Source organism: Mixophyes fleayi, chromosome 6 (genome assembly GCF_038048845.1).
Source record: "Mixophyes fleayi isolate aMixFle1 chromosome 6, aMixFle1.hap1, whole genome shotgun sequence".
In the NCBI taxonomy this organism is placed as follows: Eukaryota; Metazoa; Chordata; class Amphibia; order Anura; family Limnodynastidae; genus Mixophyes; species Mixophyes fleayi.
This window is the reverse complement of record NC_134407.1, coordinates 215,137,800-215,162,235: the sequence shown is the minus strand read 5'-3', so window position 1 is coordinate 215,162,235 and position 24,436 is coordinate 215,137,800. Positions and strand designations below refer to the sequence as shown.

General features: G+C 40.6%; 1 protein-coding gene across 1 annotated transcript; it reads right to left on the bottom strand.

Moving 5' to 3' along the window:
- Positions 1 to 498: 498 nt before the first annotated feature.
- On the bottom strand, positions 499 to 8,779 carry LOC142159936 (uncharacterized). Its single transcript, XM_075214831.1, has 7 exons — positions 8,104 to 8,779; positions 7,526 to 7,729; positions 6,606 to 6,747; positions 6,123 to 6,517; positions 5,908 to 6,005; positions 5,654 to 5,765; positions 499 to 3,395 (listed from the first exon to the last, which is right to left on the bottom strand). Exons 4-7 carry the CDS (start codon positions 6,205 to 6,207, stop codon positions 2,419 to 2,421), a joined length of 1,272 nt encoding a protein of 423 aa, XP_075070932.1. The 5' UTR covers positions 6,208 to 6,517; positions 6,606 to 6,747; positions 7,526 to 7,729; positions 8,104 to 8,779; the 3' UTR covers positions 499 to 2,418.
- Between the last annotated feature and the right edge of the window lie 15,657 nt (positions 8,780 to 24,436).

Genomic DNA, 24,436 nt, shown 5'->3' with positions numbered 1-24,436 from the left:
TTTTTAGTGTCCTATATTGGTAGTTGTTTTCACATTTTTTCCTCTGGATGGGAGCAATCTTTACACTGAACTGTGTGTCACACAATATTTGAATGTCAGGATTGAGTTATTTATATATATCGGAACCTTTACACATCATGGGATTCTGATGAACCTTTAATTCCTACATATTCAATCTGGAGAGAGCACTAATATATCCAGGGTCTTGCATTTGAACAATTGGGAACAATTTTCACACTGAACGGTGTGATATACAATATCTGGATACCAGGATCATTTCATACATATATTAAGACCTGTTACAGTATGGGACTGTGAGGAACTATAAGGTCTTTATGAATTTAACTCCATAAGTTTTTATTATGCAATATTTTATTATTCAATATATTTTAATAGTGTTTTATCAATAAATCTAGATACTATTCCATGCTTAGCGCTGTCCAATTTGTTTTGTTGATTTTAGAATACAAAGCAATAAAGGAAAACAAGTAATTGATGCTCAGTCATCAACATTTATTTATATAGCGCCAGCAAATTCATAGCGCTTTTCTATTAGGGACAAACACAGTAATAAAACAATACTGAGTAATACAGACAGAGGTAAGAGGGCCCTGCTCACAAGCTTACAATCTATGGGACAAATCCGCCATACATAAAGGTGACATTTATGTGGTTTTAAGCATGATCAGATTCATATAGATCAATGTGTCAACCCAAGTGATATAAATCAGTTATTATTATTCAATAGTTTTCATTTTCCGAATGTAAAAAAAATCAATAACAAAAATAGTGTAGAATTAGCCCTATAGGGTCTGAGTTATATTTGAACGCAAATTGTATTTAAAAAAAAAAAAAAAAAAGAGGAAAAAACGTGAGCGTAATTCTGCCCGTATTCAAGTGAGCGCGGATCTCGATATGCATTTCAATTGGAATCTTGGTGTAAGTGCGCTCTCTGTAAACGTTCCGTTCCATATGTTACCAGACAGAACAGAGTGCAGGATATGCATAAGAACGCATTTGACAAAAAATATTTTAGAAAATAAATGAACACAATTCTGTAATCAATAATACAATTATTTGCTTTAAAAATATATATATTTTACATTACATACATAAATTAGGATGTTTTTAATATGTGCTGTACACACACACACAATACGATTTTATAGTCACTCTTACTTGCATACACGTCCTCTGCTATCTACTGGCTGTCATCACTATCAGTCGGTACTTACACCTGCCCTGTAGATGGTGCAAATCAGCTGCATCCATGTTGGAACGCCCTCAGCAGGCCTTTAACGCACCCTTACTGTACTTTGCCTACATTTGTTTGCCCCTTCCCACCCCTCTTCTACCCTTGAAGTCGTAGGAAGCCGTAAGTGTCATTTGCGTTCGCACATGAATTGTGTTTTTTGGTGCAAGTTCCGTATTGACACATGCGCAGAGCAAATTCACACAAGATACAGCACCCTAATGGACTTACGTTCAGATATGAATCAGGCCCATAGTCAGTAAACAAAGAATGTTAGAAATGTATATAATGCTATTTCTTAGAGAGTATCAGTCTTGGACTGGATAAGAGACTGACTATGCTGGTTTACAGACACAGGACACATTGTTATCAGTATATTGACATCTGATCTAAAAAGCATTCCCTTTGTGATGGAATATAATTCAATCAGTGATCAGACCTGCATGGAATTGCAGAAACACAGCCAATAACTGAGGCTTAACAAGCCTTAAGTACAGGAATTGCAGCTCACAGACATACACATGATCGGTATACTGGATACATGACCTACTAATCTTGAGTACTACAGGGTTATATAACAACTGATGACACTTTAAATAGAAAGAAATATCCCAGTTTCCTCCAGCTCAGTCCTTTCAGATCACTGTCTCCAGTTGCACCTCCTGACACCTCATCTGTATGATCCTCATAAATCTCTATTCACTAGCACTGCTAACATACACTATGACCATTCCTCTCTAGTGCCTCTGACTCATGGAGATCCATCCACCTACAATTACATCAGAATCTGTCTGTATCAAACCTCATATTGAAGGTGAGATCATTACTCCTCACACTGGTGATTACATATAAGAGCTTACAGCATGGCTTATAGTCACACTGCATGGGACTACTTACATCAGAGGGCTGACCACACTTTGCCTTTTTTCTTGTAATTTTTCTTAAAAATAAATATACAGAAGCCTTTTCTCCTGTATGATTTCTTTATTATTTATAAAGTTTTGCACTGTAGGTAAAACCATTTATCACGTGATTCTGCTTTGAGTAAAACATAAAGCTAGTACCAGTAAACCCAAAACACAACATAAATGTGCAAGTGGGTCCAATATTTCAGATACAAAATACCGTAAGTCAATAAATGGTTAATGAGATCTTTTCGCAGCCTTTTATCTTTTTAAATCTGTATGAAATTTCTTATGATGTTTAACAAGATTTGATTTCTGTGCAAAATATTTCCCACAGTCAGAACATAAAAATGGCTTCTCACCTGTGTGAGCTCTCTGGTGTCTGACAAGTTCTGATTTATGATTAAAAGATTTCCCACATTGAGAACATGAAAATGGCTTCTTGCTGGTGTGAATTCTCCGATGTTTATAAAGATTTGCTCTGCTGAAAAAACATTTATCACATTCAGAGCATAGAAATCGCTTCTCGTCTATGTGAATTGTCTGGTGATTACGAAGGCTTGCTTTCTGTGTAAAACATTTCCCACATTCACTACATGGATATGGTTTCTCACCAGTGTGAGTTCTCTGATGTTTTACAAGATATGATTGCCATGTAAAACATTTCCCGCACCGAGGACATGGAAATAGCTTCTCACCTGTATGAATTCTTTGATGTGTTACAAGATCTGATTTCCGCAAAAAACATTTCCCACACTCAGAACACACAAATGGTTTTTCTCCTGTGTGCAGCATTTGATGTATAACAAGATTTGATTTCTGTGCAAAACATTTCCCACATTCAGAGCATGGAAATGGCTTCTCCTTCGTGTGAATTTTTCGATGATCAACAAGAACTGATTTATAGGCAAAACATTTCCCACATTCAGAACATGAAAATGGCTTCTCACCAGTGTGAATTCTCTGATGTCTATAAAGATGAGAACTGTTGGTAAAACATTTATTACATTCAGAGCATGGAAATAGTTTACCACATGTATGAACTTGTGTAACACTATCTGATGTATTAGGAAAACATTCCTTAGATGATAAATCTGCATTGTGAAGTACTTCATGTATATTTATGGTAATAGGATTTTCTCCTGAAGAATCTTGTAGGACGTCATTATTTTCTACTTCACAATTTGGTGATAAAATCAGATTTCCCTTCAAAGTATTCTTACTGTTATATTCATCTGCTGGGAATAAAAACATGTATGTAAATAAATATATTTGCAATAGTGATTTTTTTTTTTAGATTGAGGTACATTGTAGTACTCCAAAATGTACATAATATAAATGAACCTGTTAATAAATTCAAAGCTGTAATGTATTAAGTTTATGTACGTGTATGGTCTTGAATGTTGTAAAATAATATAGAGTATAATATATTTATAGAGGAATAACTAAAATATTATAGATAAGTTAATATGTATTGTAATTCTATAGTTAGGTGACAAAAGGCTTAAAAACACAAAACTATAAACACATAAGAGCACCACACAGGGCTTTGATTGTTCACATGAAACCCATCAACATATTGATATAATTTGTTGGTAATTTTTCCAAACTTTCTCTCTGCCACTAAGAAGGATTATGAAGTTCAGACAATGGGACTTCAGGTTTCCTCTAGATTGCCCCTGTGACATGCTTCTCCCGCCATTGTCTTGGTTGGGGAATTTGAAATGAGATGTATGAAAAACAGCAGAGTGTGGGGAGGAGACTGGTCAGATCTCTTGGCTGGTAGCACAATGATATGATGTGAGGGAACAGGAGTCTAATAGGGGCTGATGGCTCCCGACGCCGCCACTAGGTATAGGCAGAGCTGGATTTAGACCTCATGGGGCCCTAGGCAAGACACTGGTTTGGGGCCCCCTCCCTGAAAAAGTCCATAGCACTAAAGTTTTTTAGCATAACATATACCCCTTTTCAGGGGTTGGCTGTCAGACTTTAGCCAGGGGGGGGCAAGCATATAGCACTGGCCCATAAGTAGCGGCCCATTTTTAAAAAGGGTGGTCTCACCGCCGGCCCTGGGAGGGCCCTCTGGGGACCGCTGGGCCCTAGACAATTGCCTAGGGTAAATCCGGCCCTGGGTATAGGGAATCAACTACAAAGGTGTTATTACCATAAGTGCTTAGGGATGTTTAGGTTGATAATATGGTAGTTATCAGAAAGGATCATGGGTAAAATAACATGAGATCACTCTTAGGAAAGATCATGAGTAATTGTAATGTAGTACATGGGGAGGATCATGAGTAATGTAATGTAGTACATGGGGAGGATCATGAGTAATGTAATGTAGTACATGGAAAGCGTCATGGGTAATGTAATGTAGTACATGGGGAGGATCATGGGTAATGTAATGTAGTACATGGGGAGGATCATGAGTAATGTAATGTAGTAATATGGGAAGCGTCATGGGTAATGTAATGTAGTACATGGGGAGGATCATGGGTAATGTAATGTAGTACATGGGGAGGATCATGGGTAATGTAATGTAGTACATGGGGAGGATCATGAGTAATGTAATGCAATACATGGGAGGATCATGAGTAATGTAGTACATGGGGAGGATCATGAGTAATGTAATGTAGTACATGGGGAGGATCATGAGTAATGTAATGTAGTACATGGGGAGGATCATGAGTAATGTAATGTAGTACATGGGGAGGATCATGAGTAATGTAATGTATATGAGGAGGACCATGAGTAACGTAATGTAGTACATGGGGAGGATTATGACCATGAGTAACGTAATGTAGTACATGGGGAGTATCATATGTAATGTAGTACATGGGGAGGATCATGAGTAATGTAATGCAGTACATGGGGAGGATCATGAGTAATGTAATGTAGTACATGGGGAGGATCATGAGTAATGTAATGTAGTACATGGGGAGGATCATGAGTAATGTAATGTATATGAGGAGGACCATGAGTAACGTAATGTAGTACATGGGGAGGATTATGACCATGAGTAACGTAATGTAGTACATGGGGAGTATCATATGTAATGTAGTACATGGGGAGGATCATGAGTAATGTAATGTAGTACATGGGGAGGATCATGAGTAATGTAATGTATATGAGGAGGACCATGAGTAACATAATGTAGTACATGGGGAGGATCATGAGTAATGTAATGTAGTACATGGGGAGGATCATGAGTAATGTAGTACATGGGGAGGATCATGGGTAATGTAATGTAGTACATGGGGAGGATCATGGGTAATGTCATATCTGGTAGTTACAGGGAGGAACATGGCAGCTGGTAGCACAATGATACGATGTGAGGAGAGCAGGAGTCTAATAGGGGCTGATGGATCCTGACTCCCCCACTGGGCAGATACTTTTCCTCATCAGTTTGTACAGACAGAGGAGGGTGTAGAATAAGAGATTGTTGTAGTGACTGAACAAGGAGAATATGTGACTTCTGTATTTAGTGTGTATTACTCACCTGTGCTGATATCTGTAGGGATTTCCTCCTCCTTACACTGCTGATCACCCCTCACATACGTCTCTTCTTCTACCTTTATATCTTCTACTTTAATAACAGTCAGGTCTTCAGCCTAAATAGCCCAAAATACCCAATGAATTGAGATAACACAGAAGAATATCAGTGTATATGACCCACACAGATACTCTAAAGATCATATAGTGTATAATTAGTTTGACATTTTATTATTTGACGAGATGCTAAACTCCATCTACCTGATACTCCTGTGGGATATTGGAATTTTCCTCTGTACGATCCTGGGAATAAAGACAATGGGGACCTCTCTGTGGGGTATTTCTGTCACTGGATCCATCTATAGGAGACACACAGTGACTGAATACATTCTCAATATGTGATTATCACATAATGTGTGCCTTGGTGGTCATCAAATCTGCTCTGCCCTCTAAAATAAGTGGAAGTCTCCTCTTACCCAGTGATGTGAGGGGCTGGTGATTCTCCATCATCACGTCCTTGTACAGACCCTTGTGTCCTTCTAAATACTCCCACTCCTCCATGGAGAAATAGACAGTGACATCCTGACACCTTATAGGAACCTGACACACACAATGATACAGTCATCACCCAGACACATCCCCTGGTGTTACTGTATAATGTCCCATTCCCAGCAGTCACCTCTCCAGTCAGCAGCTGAATGATCTTGTTGGTGAGTTCTAGAATCCTCTGGTCATTGTTTCTCTCATGTATCAGTGAGTGAGGTGGAGGCACCGTGATGGGGCTCTGGGTCCTGCTCAATCCTCCTGACACACGGAGACGACTGTTGGGTGTCACACACTCACCAGATGTCTTCTTCACAACTGTGTAATCCTGTGTTTTGAACAAACACCATTATACATACATGCTTTATTAATATAGATACAAGTGATGTCACTGTGACATTCCCTGACTAACTCACCTCTCCAGTCAGCAGGTAGATGATCTCAAAGTTGAGATTTAATATCCTCTCAGTCACTTGACTGTCCTTGTCCATTGAGTCTGTTATGTGGTCTATATAAGGTTCTTTACAGATAAATGGGTATGACTTTCACGTGCTTTATCTAGGAACACAGGAAAAAAAAACAGAATTCCAGAAATAGATTATAACAGCGGCTATATCATACTTGTTGAAGAATTAGAGTAGAGTACAGTTAAAAGCGGACAATGATCTATATTGTTAATATTGAACCAACAGGATCCCTGGGATATTTTTTTCCTCAAGGATCCAGTAAGAGAATATGTACAGTATATATAGTTTGAAAAAGTGTGATAGTGGAGATAAAGGGCCTGATTCATTAAGGAAATTGAGGCAAAATAAGGATTACATTTTCTCAGTGACCATGTTACAATGTAAGGGGTGCAAATTAGTTTATTATTCTGCACATAAGTTAAATACTGGCTGGTTTTTCATGTAGCTCACAAATACTTGATCATTTTATTTTTATACTGAAATGTAAATGTTATCTAGGACATGTCCTACCCCAACTATACATCTGTCCCCACAGTTTAAATCTACCTCCTCCAATGCAACATGGTTTTGCCAAGGTGTAAGGTTACTCCTTTTTTTTTTTTTTTGCTTTACTTTCCTTAATGAATCAGGCCCAAAGAGTCAAAGTGTGAAATTTGTAGGAAATAATTAAATGAAGGGGTTACTGGGAAAATAAACTACAAGGGTGCTCCAAACAGGACTTGGAGCTGCTGTCGAAACTTGTGATTATTGGGTTTGTATTGTCCACTAGCCACCAGGGAATGAACTTTATTGTACACTACAAGAATGAGATCTTAAATTCTTAATCTGCCAGTGAGAGGCATGGGAACCCCCCTAGCTGTTAAATAGACCTTGCTTCTTGCAATATTTCATTCTGCACAGTTGATCCTCCATAGAGGATCTTAGTTTCCGTCGTTCTGATGGTTTGTTATTTTGCCAATCTGGATCGTGTGGATTAATTTAGGTTCTTCTGTAAAGATGAAAAGGGGGGGGGGGGCGTGGCCTGGCAGCCATCTAGTGAGGACGTGTTCCATCAGAGCTCCTCAGTTTCCCCCCTAAAAAACACCAAAAAAGCAGATATTAACTTGCTGCCACAGCAGATTCTGGGCTTAGAGAGAGCAGGGAACGGAGTGGTGTCTTTTAGATCCCCCGACACCTGGTGTAACACCCGGCCACAGACCCGAGATAGCTTAGCCTGTGCGCCGCAGCGAGCTGACCTTATGGACCGGCCGAGAGATTGAATAAAAGGCAGGGTAAATCGGGCCTGTGTCTATCCCCGCGGGATTGAGATTTGCTGGCTTAACCCTACCTCATCTGTGGGACGCAACAACCCAGACAGCAGGACAGGAGAGGGGAGACGCGTCTGGGACCTAAACCTGAGAACAACAGCGGGAGAAGCCGCACAGACATACAAAACCCGAGTACTCACCGGGTCAAAAGTGGGGAAGAGAAACCGCACGTGGGTATCCCCTATGAGATCTGCGCTGGCCGGGACCGGAAGTCGCGGACGCCATTTCCAGCTTAATTTCCGGCTGGAGAGCCGGAGCAGTGCCTGCTGGGAGAGGTTAGGAGGTCGGGGGGGCATGGCAAACAACAACAGTGGGGGAAAAAAAAAAGTAAAGATCCCGTGTGTGCATCATAAATCACACAACACACAGCACGCAACAGGCAGCGGTCACCACTAAAGGCAGAAAACCAAACAGCACAGTGAAGACCCGAGAGCCTGCAGTATTGTGAGTACAGTCACGTTAAGGAAAACGACACTAACAAGTATCGAACTGCAGGTGGGAGAGAGAAAGGAGTGTGTGCAGAAAGTAGTGAGTGTACCCTGCAGCTCTAAATATATAGAAAGATCTCCTCTGGGCTCTGAGATTTGAGATTTGTACGGAGGTTCAGCAAGCAGAGATTAAAGTGTTATCCCCCTGCACATTCCATAGCACTAAATAAAGAATATATTGGTAAACAGCACCATCTAGTGGCGACCCTATTAATACCATTACATCTGGGTTTACTAAATATATGACTGTCAGTTTCCTTCAGGGCATTCAGCTGGAAATTGGAATTAAAGTGTAATTAAAGTGTAATAAAGGAAAAGTCTGTATATTATGTAAGAGACTAGGAGGCACGGTCTCTGTCCATTCACCACAAGGATAATTAGCGGTGCTATGGCAGTTTGAATAGTCAGTGACAACGATGGAAAAATATATGAATACCCCTTCGTCAACGGCTAAACAGCAGCGCTCTAAAGGTCGAGGAAAAAATGTAACAAACAGTGATGCTAATGATGACACAGTCACGGCGGCGGAAAACATACAACAAACAGAAGTAATGGCTTCAAATCCGGAAGGGGCGCCGGTATCCTACACAGAGGTGGTGAGAGCTATACGAGAGACGATGGAACCGTTGTTGCAGTTGCAAGCGAATAAATTTGCAGAAGCTGTAAAAGAACTTTCAGAACAACTTGCTGCTACAAAAAAACAAGTGGTAGCAAATGAACAGCGCATAGGAGAAAACATGCAAGATGTCTCTACCTTAAAACAAGAGGTGACTATGCTACGTAAGACACAGAGTCAAATGTTCAACAAGATCGATGATTTGGAAAATAGATCGCGCCGCAACAATCTCCGTTTGGTTGGATTACCAGAATCCGTTAGAGGCCAAGCCCTAACTCAATTTATTATATCTGAACTGCCATCTCTGCTGGGAATTTCAGAGGATTTGAAAGGGATGGAAATCGAAAGAGCACACAGACTGGGCCCGACTAGAGACAACCTGGATAAAAGACCCCGGATAGTCATTTTAAAATGTTTGAATTTTATCCATAAGGTCAAAATCTGGGCGGCAGTAAAGCAAAAAGGGAAAATCCTGTGGCAAGACAAACAACTACTGCTATTCCAGGACTACTCTACGGAGGTGTCCAGGGCAAGAAAAATAATGACGCCGGTGTGTACACGTCTTATTAAGGAAGGACGGAAGTTCGCTCTTCTTTACCCAGCCAAACTTCGTCTGTTCCAGGGCACAGAGTTCCGGGACTTTAATAAAGTAGAAGATGCACAAGCCTACCTAGACGAAGAGAACTCTGAGAGACTTGCCCAGATAGCGGATAAGTAAAACACATTTGGGTTTGCAATTGTTACCTTAGAGATTCCTATAAGCTATAGTCGGATGACTTCATTAGAATGGGGTGATAGATAGGATAGAGAATGGTATTGTTGAGGTATATCAAAGTTATAACAGTTAAATTTCTACATAGTTCGAAATTGAATTCTTCAATGATTAGAGTGTTATTACTCACTAGAGTACAAGACACACACAGTCCTTGACCACTCTTCTCTATAGACACAAGGCAGTTAGCATAGAGCTTACTGAAATGGCTGAGACAGATAAGCAACGCTACAGTACTCAGAGTATCATGATGCCTATGAACGCAAAATATGTGAATCTAAAGTTTGTCATTCAGAATATTAGAGTTTTAAATAACTGGCGGTGCCAGGAAAGTACAAGTTGTCTTTAAATTGTTAAGCACTGTTAGAATATGAAACGTATAAGCTAAGCATACGCCAAGATTGTTGGCAAAGAGTTACAAGTTGTGGGGTGGCAGAGACCACCACTTATTTTGATAACTAGTTTTGTGTTCTAAAAGAAATGAGGATGAAGATATTCTCAAGTTGCGGTAAAATACGGGGGTGTGGGTTACACTTCTTTCTCATGTGTATCCACCAACCGGAAATGTTTATTGTATTGTTTTTTTTGTTATTTGTATGTTTTCTTCTTTCTTCTCTCCTTTTCTTTCTCCCTCCCTCCCCCCCCCTCCCATTCCCAATTGCTGAGACTGAAAAATCAACAAAGAGATCCAAGAGGTGATCTACACTGGTCAGTACATGCTTTATACAAATGGTATGCATAGAGGTTCAGGATGTATGTATAATTATATGTTAAGATGCAGAGCATGATAAAAATATGTTCGTGGAATGTTCATGGGATTAACTCTCCAATCAAACGGAGAAAGATTCTAACTTATGTTAACAAACTGAGGTCAGATATCACCTTTCTGCAAGAAACACACCTTACAGACTCTGAACATGAGAAGTTAAACATGTTAGGCCAACAGGTGATAGCATATTCCTCTTATTCCTCTAAGTCAAGGGGAGTGGCAATCCTGATGCGTAAAAACTTACCTATCACAATCCACAGTAAGCAACTAGATGAAGAAGGCCGATTTGTATGTGTAGAGGTGTCAATGGCAGGGAGTAAATATCTCCTTTGCAACATATATGCGCCAACAGCTTATCACAAAAACTTTTATCTAAAAATAATTAACCAATTGTACGCCCATATTGATTCGCAAATAATATTAGGGGGAGATTTTAACATAGTATCATCAGACACATTGGACAGGCAAAGAGGGCCCCAGCACCGGACACGAAAATATAAAGTGGGAATCAAATATATAGAGCAGCAATTGCAACTCTCAGACGTCTGGCGTCACCGCCACCCGAGTACCCGACTATACCTTCCACTCAGCAGTGTACAACACATTTTCAAGGATAGATTACTTCTTAATTTCCAAATCTATCACCCAATGGGTAAGTGAAACAGAAATAGAACCAATAGGCTTATCAGATCATGCCCCTATCAGGTTTAGTATGGAGTTAAATAATAACACAGGTACACATAGACAATGGCGATTCCCATCAGGCATGATATCCTCACAACAGTTTAGAAATAGGTTGGATGCAGCCTGGGCCATGTATGAACAGCACAATATAGAGCACATCTCTAACCCTGCTCTTTATTGGCAGGCGGCGAAGGCTGTGATGAGCGGGGAAATAATATCTTATGTTAAGAAAGAACAATCTGAGTTATATCTGCAATCTCAAAAAGATCTTGAAAAAGCTTTTAAAAGATGGAAGCGTGTACCTAACCCAGCCAATAAGGCGCAGTATCGAGAGAAACAAGTGCAGTTTGATAATGTGGTCACACAGATAGGGAACAAACATATCAAGAGAGGCAGATACCAATTTTATAGGTACGGGAATAAAATGAGTCATCTACTTTCTAACTTGCTGCAAGGGACTAGACCCCCTACACATATTACTTCATTAAGTGACAGCTCTGGGGTAGTGAAGCATACAGGGAAAGACATAGCAGAGATACTACATAAATTTTATGAATCACTGTATGCGCAAGAGGATCCAAATATGAAGCATAAACAAGAATTTTGGTCCCAAATTAAGTTACCCAAAATAACGGCCGCACATATCTCTGCCTTATCTGCCCCGATATCGGAAGAAGAGGTGATAGCAACCATCAAACATCTAAAGAATAATAAAGCGCCAGGGCCCGATGGGCTCTCTGGAGAGTTTTATAAATTACTCCTCCCAAGGATATCGAAAATTTTACAGAACTTCTATAACGCAATATTAGCGGATAAGCAATCCCCTGCTCACTTTAACATGGCTATAATAAAAGTGTTACCCAAGCCAGGTAGAGACCAGACGCTACCTAGCTCGTATAGGCCTATATCGCTTCTGAATACGGATTATAAAATATTGACAAAGATCTATGCAGAACGGGTTAAGGGAATACTCCCCTCTATTATTCATCCAGATCAGACTGGCTTTATTTGGGGCCAGAACTCAGTCTCAAATATCAGAAAAGTTATTGCAGTACTTCAATCAGAATGGGGAGGAAGGGGAGAAAACCCGGCACTCTTGCTGTCCCTGGATGCCGAAAAAGCTTTCGACATGCTGGGGTGGGAGCACCTGTACGAGACCCTTTCCAGATTTGGCTTCCCGATACAATTCATAGAAACCCTTAAGACACTATATACAGGATCTTTGTCACAGATAGTGGTGATTGGCCATGCATCTCCTCCGGTTCATATATGTAGAGGAACACGCCAGGGTTGCCTGCTGTCACCACTCTTTATTTGCACTGGCGTTAGAGCCATTAGTCATAGCTCTTAGGCAAAATCAGGCATTTACAGGAATTACAGTAAGAGAAAAGAAAGTAAAATTATCTTTGTTCGCAGATGACATGCTGCTCTTCATTTCCAGGCCCGAAGAGACGATTCCGATAATCCTAGACGTAATAAGAAGGTTCAGCTCTTTTACAGGCTACAAAATAAATTTTAACAAATCAGAGATATTATATTTGGGTAACTCCCAAACAATAGATTGAGAACAACATGATTTTAGAGTATTTCGAGTAATGAAAGATACAAAAGTGGAAGCTTCTCAAATCAATGAAAGATGCAATAAAATACTTGGCAATACAGGTGACCCCCTCCCTCTTTAAATTATATCAATGCAACTATAACCCTATTATCAGCAAAATCCAGACCCAGCTTAATAACTGGAAACATCTACGAGTATCACTAATGGGAAGGATAGTAATCATCAAAAACATAGTTTATCCCAAACTCTCGTAACCTATATTAATGCTTCCATTGGCAGTAGGTAAGAGGGATATAGAGAAGTGTAATACTTTGTTTAGCCAGTTTATATGGCAAAATAAGAAGCCGAAGATGGCCAGGAAAAGGCTGATACTACCAAAAACCAAGGGGGGGCTGGGTCTCCCAGATATACAAGCATTTAACAGATCTGCCATGTTTCGTTACATCTCAGACTGGTTGTTGGGGATTGAGCATTTTACTAATAAATCACTAGAGGAAGAATGTTTCTATCCATATGCCCCAGCCGCCCTACTTCATTTACCCAGGGCAAAGATACCATCGGTAAAACGGCACAATGTCTTATTCAGAGATACATACACGGTGTGGATAGCCATAAATAAAAAGTTTAAAAGCAACCCGAGATTCACAAAATACCTAACACTTCGGGGAAACCCAGAATTCTCGCCCTCACTCGAAAATAAAATGTTCAGAGCTTGGAGAGAGAAAGGGATTATGGCGGTGAGAGATGTCTTTGACCCAGGGGGCACAATATATTCTTTTCAGCAACTAAGAGAAAAGCTTGTCTTCCCACATAATCAGCTTTATATGTATCTACAGATCCGACACTATGCTCAGAGTAAGCAACGAGAATGGTTATTAAGCAATGGCGTTGAAGGCACAGGTGATCTAGAAGCAACCTTAGTCTTTGCTAGAATAAATAGGTTTAAGATCAAGTATTTATATGCTGACTTAATTGATGTTGTACCTGATAAGGTGTGGGCCAAAACATGGGAGTCTTGGAAGCAAGATCTCCCGAATATACGACCTCCAGGAGAGATGTTATGTTATATGAAACATACAATGAAAGCTCTCAGTTCTGCCAGACTTCAGGAATTTCACATCAAAACAATTAATAGGGCATATATATCACAATCGCAGAGGCGATTTATGGTTGTAACAGAATCAGGTATATGCCCGAAATGTCAGAAAGCTCAGGCCTCTCTGATACACAACATGTGGTTGTGTCCAAAGATTGCTAAGTTTTGGAATAAACTGGTAACATATATAAACTTTACCTTTAAAATACAAGTATCGGCTCCTTATGAAGTACTGTTGTTCGCAGTCTTTGATTCTTGGAAGGAACAGATAGAAGGTTCGCGAATTATACCGATACTCACAATCATGGTCACCTTAGCTAAAAAAGCAATCTTGGGCAATTGGACATCCAAAAGGACCCCATCGATACTGGAGGTCACATCGGAGTTGATGGAAACACTATTTTTTGATAGACGAGCCACCTTCCATGATTTAGAAAAAAGGGTGGAGCGCTTCCATGCTAAATGGGGTGCGTATATAGACACCTTGGAAGAATCATCTCGCCTCCATATCATGCGGGTCTTTGAGGATACTAGGTGGTCCTTACTGAGGAATCTGTGAGGAAGGTAGATGGAGGTTGACTCGGATAAATATTAGCCTGAAGAAGAGGTATTGGCAAATAGCCAATTAACTGGTGTTAATAGGATGCCGTAGAATATATCATAAGACACACTAGGAGACTACATTATCCAGCGACTTGGTCAGTCTCCTTTTCCCCTCCCCCCCGTTTCCATTCTTGCTCTCTTTTATTTTTTTCTTATTTATGTTACATGTATGTCTAAAAAAAAGGAAAAATGTTATTTGTACATGGAGAAAATGTGTTGTAATTATCTGATGTGATGTAAACCTGTTTATTTCTTTGTACAATAAAAAAGAATTTAAAAAAAAAAAAGATGAAAAGAAGATTTTTCTTCAAATACCAGTGGAATATTTTGGGGGGTTTATTTTATTTATGGACACCTACAGGACCTTGAAATATTTTGATTTTCATTATGGACTCGAGTCTTGTGGATTAAAAGTTTACATGACAGGATCCATTACAGATGAAGACATCAGTATATGAGGTTTTTATTATTTTTAATAAAATTATGTGCTTTTAAAGAGTGTGTTTTACATTTTAGATTGTTTTTGGGTTTTTTATATTAACCGTATGTGGTTTTAAAGAGGTGTTTGGTTTATTTAAATTGTAGTTTGTGGGACTACATGGCTCAGCTGGCCCTGGGTATCAGGGCATGCTGTTACTTGTAGTTCTCCAAGTACCAGCATGCCATTGGTATGCTGGTGCTTGTAGTTCTACAAGCACGAGCATGCCCAGACTGTTAATGACAGGCCCGGTTGGCTCTTGTAGCTCCACAAACTAAAATAGTGTTCCCTAGGGAATCAAGCACTGTTTTGAACAGCCTGGGGCTGAGTGTCATCATGGCAGGGGGACCCCATGCTGCGGTTCCCCCAGCTATAGCGCCACCAGCCCTGACTGGTTTGCCTAGTGCTTGTTTTCATAAAAATGAAGAGAAGCCCACACTCCCCCCCCCACATTTTGCATCTGGCAGTACTAGGGTTAATTTCACTATGAGGTGGGGAGCCCACGCATTTTTTATTCTGTAGAAATCTATTTTTAAACACTGTATAGAGCCGGCAGGTCGGGCGAATGTAATGCCGCGCAACCCGTCGTCTAAACTTAGACTAGCCCCTTAGTTGGAGCAAGAGATAAGGCAGAAAATCAAGTAACTATCAGACGCTCAGAGCAGGATTCGGACATGGCTGCGTGCTCCTGAGTTTGGCGCACCCCTACTGTACACTGACTATGGCAAAATGCCCCTTACCCGCCCAGTTCACTCCCGGAAACTGTAGGCTGTAGTAAGGGGGGAGTTCAATTCTCCCTGAAACAACGCCGCGCTAAGTCTATTACCGTTAATGCAGTAATTTTAGCACAGATTTCTGCTCGCGAAGCCGGTGTTGAAATTACCGTATTAATGGTAATTACGTGCACTATTACTGTAATATTGGTAATAGTGTGCAGGCTGCGTTACTTTTTAGAGTAATGCGCCCAATTGAATTCCCCCCCAAGTGTCCTTTGTGCTCAGAGGCGCATGGAAAAGGGTTTGCAGTTGTATCTGCCGGTATCTGGGTATGTGCACGATACGCTCAAAATCGGCAGATACGTGCCTTGATGAATCAGACCTAAGGAATTCACTTTTATGTCACAATAAGTACATACTGTATCACCATACCATGCAGGCCAAGTACTTAATTTTCCACTGGATTAAGCACAGTGCACTAATGTACAACATCCAGCTTCTCTCATTTATCTGTTTTTCTGTTTGTTACAGGATTGATATTAAATCTCTATTTTGCGTATATGGAGAAGCAGGACAGTGACAGGGAAGAAACATATATTAGTTCTCCTGGAAATCATATAAAATGTGACTTGGATGTATATGATGCAACATGACAGGAATATATAATATACTATAATATATAATACCCTACATGAGTACAGATAACATGGGGCATGTCTGGAGACCCCTCACCTAACAAATAGAGAGAATTCATCACTAACATCCCTACAGGGCTTACATACAGGACACATCTCAGTGACCCTTATCCAGAATACCGGAGTCTGCTCCACCTGTACAATAATAACACGGCACCAGTCTGCTCCACCTGTATAATAATAACACGGCACCAGAGTCTGCTCCACCTGTATAATAATAATACGGCACCAGAGTCTGCTCCACCTGTATTATAATAACACGGCACCAAAGTCTGCTCTGCTTGTATGATAATAACACGGCACCAGAGTCTGCTCCATCTGTATAATAATAACACGGCACCAGAGTCTGCTCCACCTGTATTATAATAACACGGCACCAAAGTCTGCTCTGCTTGTATAATAATAACACGGCACCAGAGTCTGCTCCACCTGTATAATAATAACACGGCACCAGAGTCTGCTCCACCTGTATAATAATAACACGGCACCAGAGTCTGCTCCCCCTGTATAATAATAACACGGCACCAAAGTCTGCTCTGCTTGTATGATAATAACACGGCACCAAAGTCTGCTCTGCTTGTATGATAATAACACGGCACCAGTCTGCTCCATCTGTATAATAATAACACAGCACCAGTCTGCTCCACCTGTATAATAATAACACGGCACCAGAGTCTGCTCCACCTGTATAATAATAACACGGCACCAGCGTCTGCTCCACCTGTATTATAATAACACGGCACCAAAGTCTGCTCTGCTTGTATAATAACACGGCACCAGAGTCTGCTCCACCTCCTGTATAATAATAACATGGCACCAGAGTCTGCTCCACCTGTATTATAATAACACGGCACCAGAGTCTGCTCCACCTGTATAATAATAACACGGCACCAGAGTCTGCTCCACCTGTATAATAACACGGCACCAGAGTCTGCTCCACCTGTATAATAATAACACGGCAACAGTGTCTGCTCCACCTGTATAATAATAACACAGCACCAGTCTGCTCCATCTGTATAATAATAACACAGCACCAGTCTGCTCCACCTGTATAATAATAACACAGCACCAGAGTCTGCTCCACCTGTATAATAATAACACGGCACCAGAGTCTGCTCCACCTGTATAATAATAACACGGCACCAGAGTCTGCTCCACCTGTATAATAACACAGCACCAGAGTCTGCTCCACCTGTATAATAATAACACAGCACCAGAGTCTGCTCCACCTGTATAATAATAACACAGCACCAGTCTGCTCCACCTGTATAATAATAACACAGCACCAGTCTGCTCCACCTGTATAATAATAACACAGCACCAGTGTCTGCTCCACCTGTATAATAATAACACGGCACCAGAGTCTGCTCCACCTGTATAATAATAACATGACACCAAATACTGCTCCACCTGTATTATTATAAGAGGACAACAGATTATACTCCACCTGTGACAATATTGTTATACTGATGTCAGTAACACCTGATTCACGTAAAAACAAGACGTCCCCGCTGCTTCCTCCTCACTCACCCACGGAAACGTTACAGAGAACTCCCGGTTACTACAGTACAATAGATTTCCGGTCCAAGATGAGCTTCAACAAAATGGCCGCCGCCGTGTGCAGAGACAGAGTAACTGGAGCCAAAGCTGCCTCTGAACAGCTAGAGAGGGGCGTGTCTATGCAAATGAGGGCTGTGACATCAGGGGAAGGGATTGTATTTTCTTACGCTGTGAGCAGCTCGTGTCTTATTCTCACGTGACCAGTTCTAACCTCCAGCATATTCACACAGACCGACTGCAGAGGGGCGGGGCTTACACACGTGGGCGGGGCTAGTCATACAGTGGGCAGGTTGGGGGCGGGGTCCGGATGATCAGGTGGTCCCAGGAGATGAGCTGGTGGTAACACAGGTAATAACTGAGACATAACTATCATTAAATACAGGAATTGCAGCTCACAGACATACACATGATGGGTATACCGGATACATGACATACACGTGTTGGGTATATCGGATACATGACAGACACGTGATGGGTATACCGGATACATGACATACACGTGATGGGTATACCGGATACATGACATACACGTGTTGGGTATACCGGATACATGACATACACGTGTTGGGTATATCGGATACATGACATACACGTGTTGGGTATACCGGATACATGACAGACACGTGATGGGTATACCGGATACATGACAGACACGTGATGGGTATACCGGATACATGACAGACACGTGATGGGTATACCGGATACATGACAGACACGTGATGGGTATACCGGATACATGACATACACGTGTTGGGTATACCGGATACATGACATACACGTGTTGGGTATATCGGATACATGACATACACGTGTTGGGTATACCGGATACATGACAGACACGTGATGGGTATACCGGATACATGACATACACGTGATGGGTATACCGGATACATGACAGACACGTGATGGGTATACATGACATACACATGATGGGTATACCGGATACATGACAGACACGTGATGGGTATACCGGATACATGACAGACACGTGATGGGTATACCGGATACATGACATACACGTGATGGGTATACCGGATACATGACATACACGTGATGGGTATACCGAATACATGACAGACATGTGATAGGTATATCGGATACATGACAGACACGTGATGGGTATACCGGATACATGACATACACGTGATGGTATACCGGATACATGACATACATGTGATGGGTATACTGGATACATGACATACACATCTTGAGTACCACAGGGTTATATAACAACTGATGACACTTTAAAAAAGAAAGAAATATCCCAGTTTCCTCCAGCTCAGTCCTTTCAGATCACTGTCTCCAGTTGCACCTCCTGACATCTCATATGTATGATCCTCCTAAATCTCTATTCACTAGCACTGCTAACATACACTATAACCATTCCTCTCTAGTGCCTCTGACTCATGGAGATCCATCCATCTACAATTACATCACAATCTGTCTGTATCAAACCTCATATTGAAGATGAGATCATTACTCCTCACACTGGTGATTACATATAAGAGCTTACAGCATGGTATAGTCACACTGCATGGGACTACTTACATCAGAGGGCTGACCACACTTTGTCTTTTTTCCTGTAAAAAGATAAAATAAAAAATCTACAGAAGACTTTTCTCCTGTATGATTTATTTATTGTTTATAAAATTTTACACTGTATGTAAACAACGTTATTCTGCTTTGAGTAAACCAGTAAAACCAAAACACAACATAAATGTGGAAGTGGGTCTAGTATTTCAGATACAAAATACCGTAAGTCAATATAAGGTTAATGAGATATTTTCACAACTTTTTACCGTTTTTAAAACTGTATGAATTCTCTTATGATGTTTAACAAGATCTGATTTTTGTATAAAACATTTCCCACATTCAGAACATGAAAATGGCTTCTCACCTGTGTGAGTTCTCTGATGTCTATAAAGATTTGCACTGTTGGTAAAACATTTATCACATTCAGAGCATGGAAATAGTTTACTACATGTATGAACTTGTGTAACAATATCTGATTTATTAGGAAAACATAACTGTTTTAAAGGAGCAGGTGATAAATCTGCATTGTGAAGTATTTCATGTATATTTGCAGTAATAGAAGGTGTCATTCACAACAGCGTGGTCAGGGGCAAACGTAGGATTTGTAGAGGGGGGTTTCCACACTATGCCGCCAGTGGGCGTGACCAGAATGCATGGGGGCGTAGCTATAATTTTAGACAGTGCTTGGCTGCTCTCCAACTCTTCCTATCCCCATATTATACACGGGCAATGCTGCGTGGACTACTGTTAGGTGCACGCAGCTCTCCCTTTTCAAGCAGAGCCGTGTGAAGCGGGGGCAGGGTCCAGCCACCTCAATTATACAGTGCCCCAGGCTTGGAGGGGGGTTTCCAGGCACTAGGAACCCCCCCTCCCCTTCCTCGATTTGCCTATGGTGGTAATAGTGACCATCCCGGCAGCTTACAATGACGTCAGTTTCAATGGCCCCACTATGATTCGTGCTGTTAAACTGCTAGTTTAAGGAGGTGCCGGCTGTACAATGTTCTTTACAAACCCTAGAACATTGTAGCTTAACAGCACGAATCAAAGAAAGAGATGTGATTATAGGCTGCTGGGATGTTCGTTCGTCGGAAATGTTAGACGTCTCATTTTCAAGCTGTCACTATAACCACGCTGTTGAGAATGACAGCTTCGGACTCTTCATGTCGAGCTATTCGATGTCGGCATTTTCAGCATCGGGAGAAAGTAACCAACCCAGGGTTTTCTCCTGAACAATCTTGTATGACGTCAATATTTTCACAATTTGGTGGTAAAATGAGATTTCCCTTCAAAGTATTCTTACTGTTGTATTCATCTGCTGGGCATAAAAACATGTGTGTAAATAAAGGTATTTGCACTAGTGTTTTTTTTTTTTTTTTAACATTATAGTACCCCAAAATGTACATATATATAAATGAACATTAAACATATTTAAAACTGTATTTTATGTACAGTTTATGTACATGTATGGTCTTGAATGTTGTAAAAAGTTTATAGAGCAATAAGTTGAGTATTATAGATAACTTAATATAAATTGTTATTCTATAGTAAGGTGACAATAGGCTTAAAAACTAAAAACACATTAGTGCACCACACAGGGCTTTGGTTTTTCAAAGGAAACCCATCAACACAGTGATATAATTTCTTGGTAAGTCTATATTAAAATAAACCTCTATATACTATGTTTAGAGGAGCCCTTTCTGATGGCAAGTATACAAAGTAGGCCCCAATTTCGTAGCTAGTATACAGTACAGATTGTAATCCGATAGCTAGTGTAAAATACAGACCTTAATTTTATGGCTAGTGTATAATACAGATCCCAATCTAATGGCTAGCGTACAATGCAGACCTAGATCTAAAGCACAGAGTACAACACAGACCCATATCTGATGGCATTTAGAGCAAAATTTCATGGTGTATAGTGTAAAATAAAGACCCAGATCTGATGACTAATGTATAATATAAAACCAGACTTGATGGCTAGTATATAACACAGACCCTGGTTATACAAAGCTGGCCTGACGCTGGTAACAAGTGTACAGGTTTTAACCTTGGTTGCGATTTGTGAGGAACTATCGCAATACCAACTACAGACCATAGGTGGCAGTGCACCATCAACACAACGACTGAACATTCTTTTTCACTCACTTCAATCAGCACTTTGGAATCATTAATAGACCACATCTGAATGCCGCCTTTATATAACACTCACTCCTGCCAATCTTTGCACGTTCAAAGTTGAAATTATGTTTCTCTGCTGATGCATCAATCGTCCTGTTTTGTTTGCCTGGTTATCAAGTTCGACTTCATCCCTCACAATTCTACCATCTTCAGTTCATTGACTTCAGCTTTGTCTCTCATGACCCATCCTGTTAGGACTAAGCAGCCCCACTCGAGTGTGGTCTCTGATAGTTACCCCAGCCAACCGGTTTTCTCCTACCAAGAACCAGCACCGTAACCACTATCTTGGTTGCTAGTAGATAAAGCAGATGATGCGAAGGTTAGTGAAGACAGCAAAGCCCAGTCCTCATCCATATCGTAGAAAGTAGAACAATCCTGAAGACTGTTGTAGAAAGCACAGCCCAAACCTGGTGGATAGGGTACAAAACAGACTCCAGGGGGGCCGTTGTCCGAGATATACTTGATTTTTACTTATCCTTTATTGCACAAATTTACCTTTTACTGGGTCTTCGACAAACTGAGAACAATGATAGCAGCGAAGCTTATACAATTTGCTCACAACCAGCAGTCAGCTACTCCATGCACAGTGGCTTCCGGACCCAACAGGCTCCCTGCTTATAGCGATACTTACAATTCCTACCTCTAAGATGCCTTTTTCAGTAGTCGGTTGATTTGTTCTCTTTCACGTGGCATTAGACAGGAGTTCTGATCATCCCCCTATTTATTTGAATTAGAAAACAAACTGAAGCCTGTCCTGGTCTGCTCATCTATAGTGTGGTCAGGTAGGTTCCCATGTAGAGCTCCTATCGCTCCAAGTTGATGACATCTTGCTATATCTGAGTACTTTGGACATCAAAGTGTCTCAGGCATATTTCTCATATTTAGGGATTATTTCTGGGCTCAGGGTCAATTGGAATAAACCTAATCTACTCTCACGGTTCCAAACTGCTTCTTTCTCTGTGCAACTAAAATGGATTATGAAGTTCAGACAATGGGACTTCATGTTTCCTCTAGATTGCCCGTGACATGCTTCTCCCGCCATTGTCTTTGTTGGGGAATTTTTAAATGAGATGTATGAGAAACAGCAGAGAGTGTGTGGAGGAGACTGGTCAGATCTCTTGGCTGGTAGCACAATGATACGATGTGAGGAGAGCAGGAGTCTAATAGGGGCTGATGGCTCCTGACTCCCCCACTGGACAGATACTAGTTCCATGTTAATCATGACATGGAGGGTGTAGAACAAGAGATTGTTGTAGTGACTGAACAAGGAGATTATGTGACTCTTCTGTATTTAGTGTGTATTACTCACCTGTGCTGATATCTGTAGGGATTTCTTCCTCCTTACACTGCTGATCACCCCTCACATACGTCTCTTCTTCCTTTATATCTTCTACTTTAATAACAATTAGGTGCCTAATGCTCAACAGGAGTCTGAGTAATTAAGGAAAGTAAGGCAAAAAAAGGAGTAAATGTTCTCTGGGACAAACCATGTTACAATGCAAGGGATGCAAATTAATTTATTATTCTGCACCTACGTTAAATACTGGCTGTTTTTTCATCTAGCACGCAAATACTTGATAGCTTTATTTTTACACTGAAATTTAAAGTTGATCTAGGACATGTCCTATTCTAATGACAAATCTGGACCACATATTAAATTTACCTACCCCTCCAATGCAACATGGTTTTACCCAGGTGCAAAGTTACTCCTTTTTTTATACTTTGCTCTCCTTAATGACTCATGCCCCAGATGTCTTCTTCACCACTGTGTAATCCTGTGTTTTGAGTAAACAAACACCATTATACATATAGAGACAGACACTATAGACACAAAAGATCTGGTTGGCTGTGAAGGAACCATAGAGCATTTAGTTCCTGGTACTGACAGTCTCTTCAGATGTCAAAGTGATGTAACAAGCTGATAATACGAACTATTGGGTTCCTCAATGGAGCCATAACACCTCTCTGTACTCCAGTGTTATTGGGCCCAGAATAAGTTGTGGGTAAGTTAGGACAGCATCACTGTGACATTCTCAGAATCCTTCACATCCAGGCTGGTCTCTGGTTTATTAATATAGATATGAGTGATGTCACTGTGACATTACCTGACTAACTCACCTCTCCAGTCAGTAGGTAGAGGATTTCGATGGTGACATTTAATATCCTCTCGGTCACATGACTGTCCTTGTCCATTAAATCTGTCATGTGGCCTATGCAAGGTTCTTTACTTATAAGTGGGTATGATTTTCATGTGACTTGACAGCTTCTAGGAACAGAGAATAAAAATAGATTATAGTTAAATAGATTATTACAGCGTCTATATAATATTTGTTGAAGAATTAGGAGTGTAGACTACAGTTAATAGCTGATATTGATCTATATTGTTAATATTGAAACAACAGGAGCCCTGGGATATATTCCTCAGGTATCCAGTGAGAGAGAATGTATGGTATATATAGCTTGAAAAGGTTGGATAGTGGAGATAAGGGTGTCTCTTTCTCTCCTAAATCCCTCTATTAAATGAAAGTTGTATAAACATCAATTTTAGCTGTAATGTTGCTTCATAGTAAAATAATACACATCATGTTTATTGATGAATGTTCTATTTTGAATGTTTGCTAAATATGTACTTTACATAAAGAGCAGTGACCAGGACACAGTGACTGCACTTCTACCATGTCTTAGAAAAACATGGTGTTTGTGGCCCGGTTAAAAGTGAACATC

Coding starts and splice junctions, on each gene's coding strand:
- LOC142159936 (XM_075214831.1), bottom strand. CDS start 6,207: ATGGAGGAGTGGGAGTATTTAGAAGGACACAAGGGTCTGTACAAGGAC. Junction 5,766..5,907: donor ATATCCCACAGGAGTATCAG/GTAGATGGAGTT, acceptor TGGGCTATTTAG/GCTGAAGACCTGACTGTTAT. Junction 3,396..5,653: donor CCCTACAGATATCAGCACAG/GTGAGTAATACA, acceptor TTTTATTCCCAG/CAGATGAATATAACAGTAAG.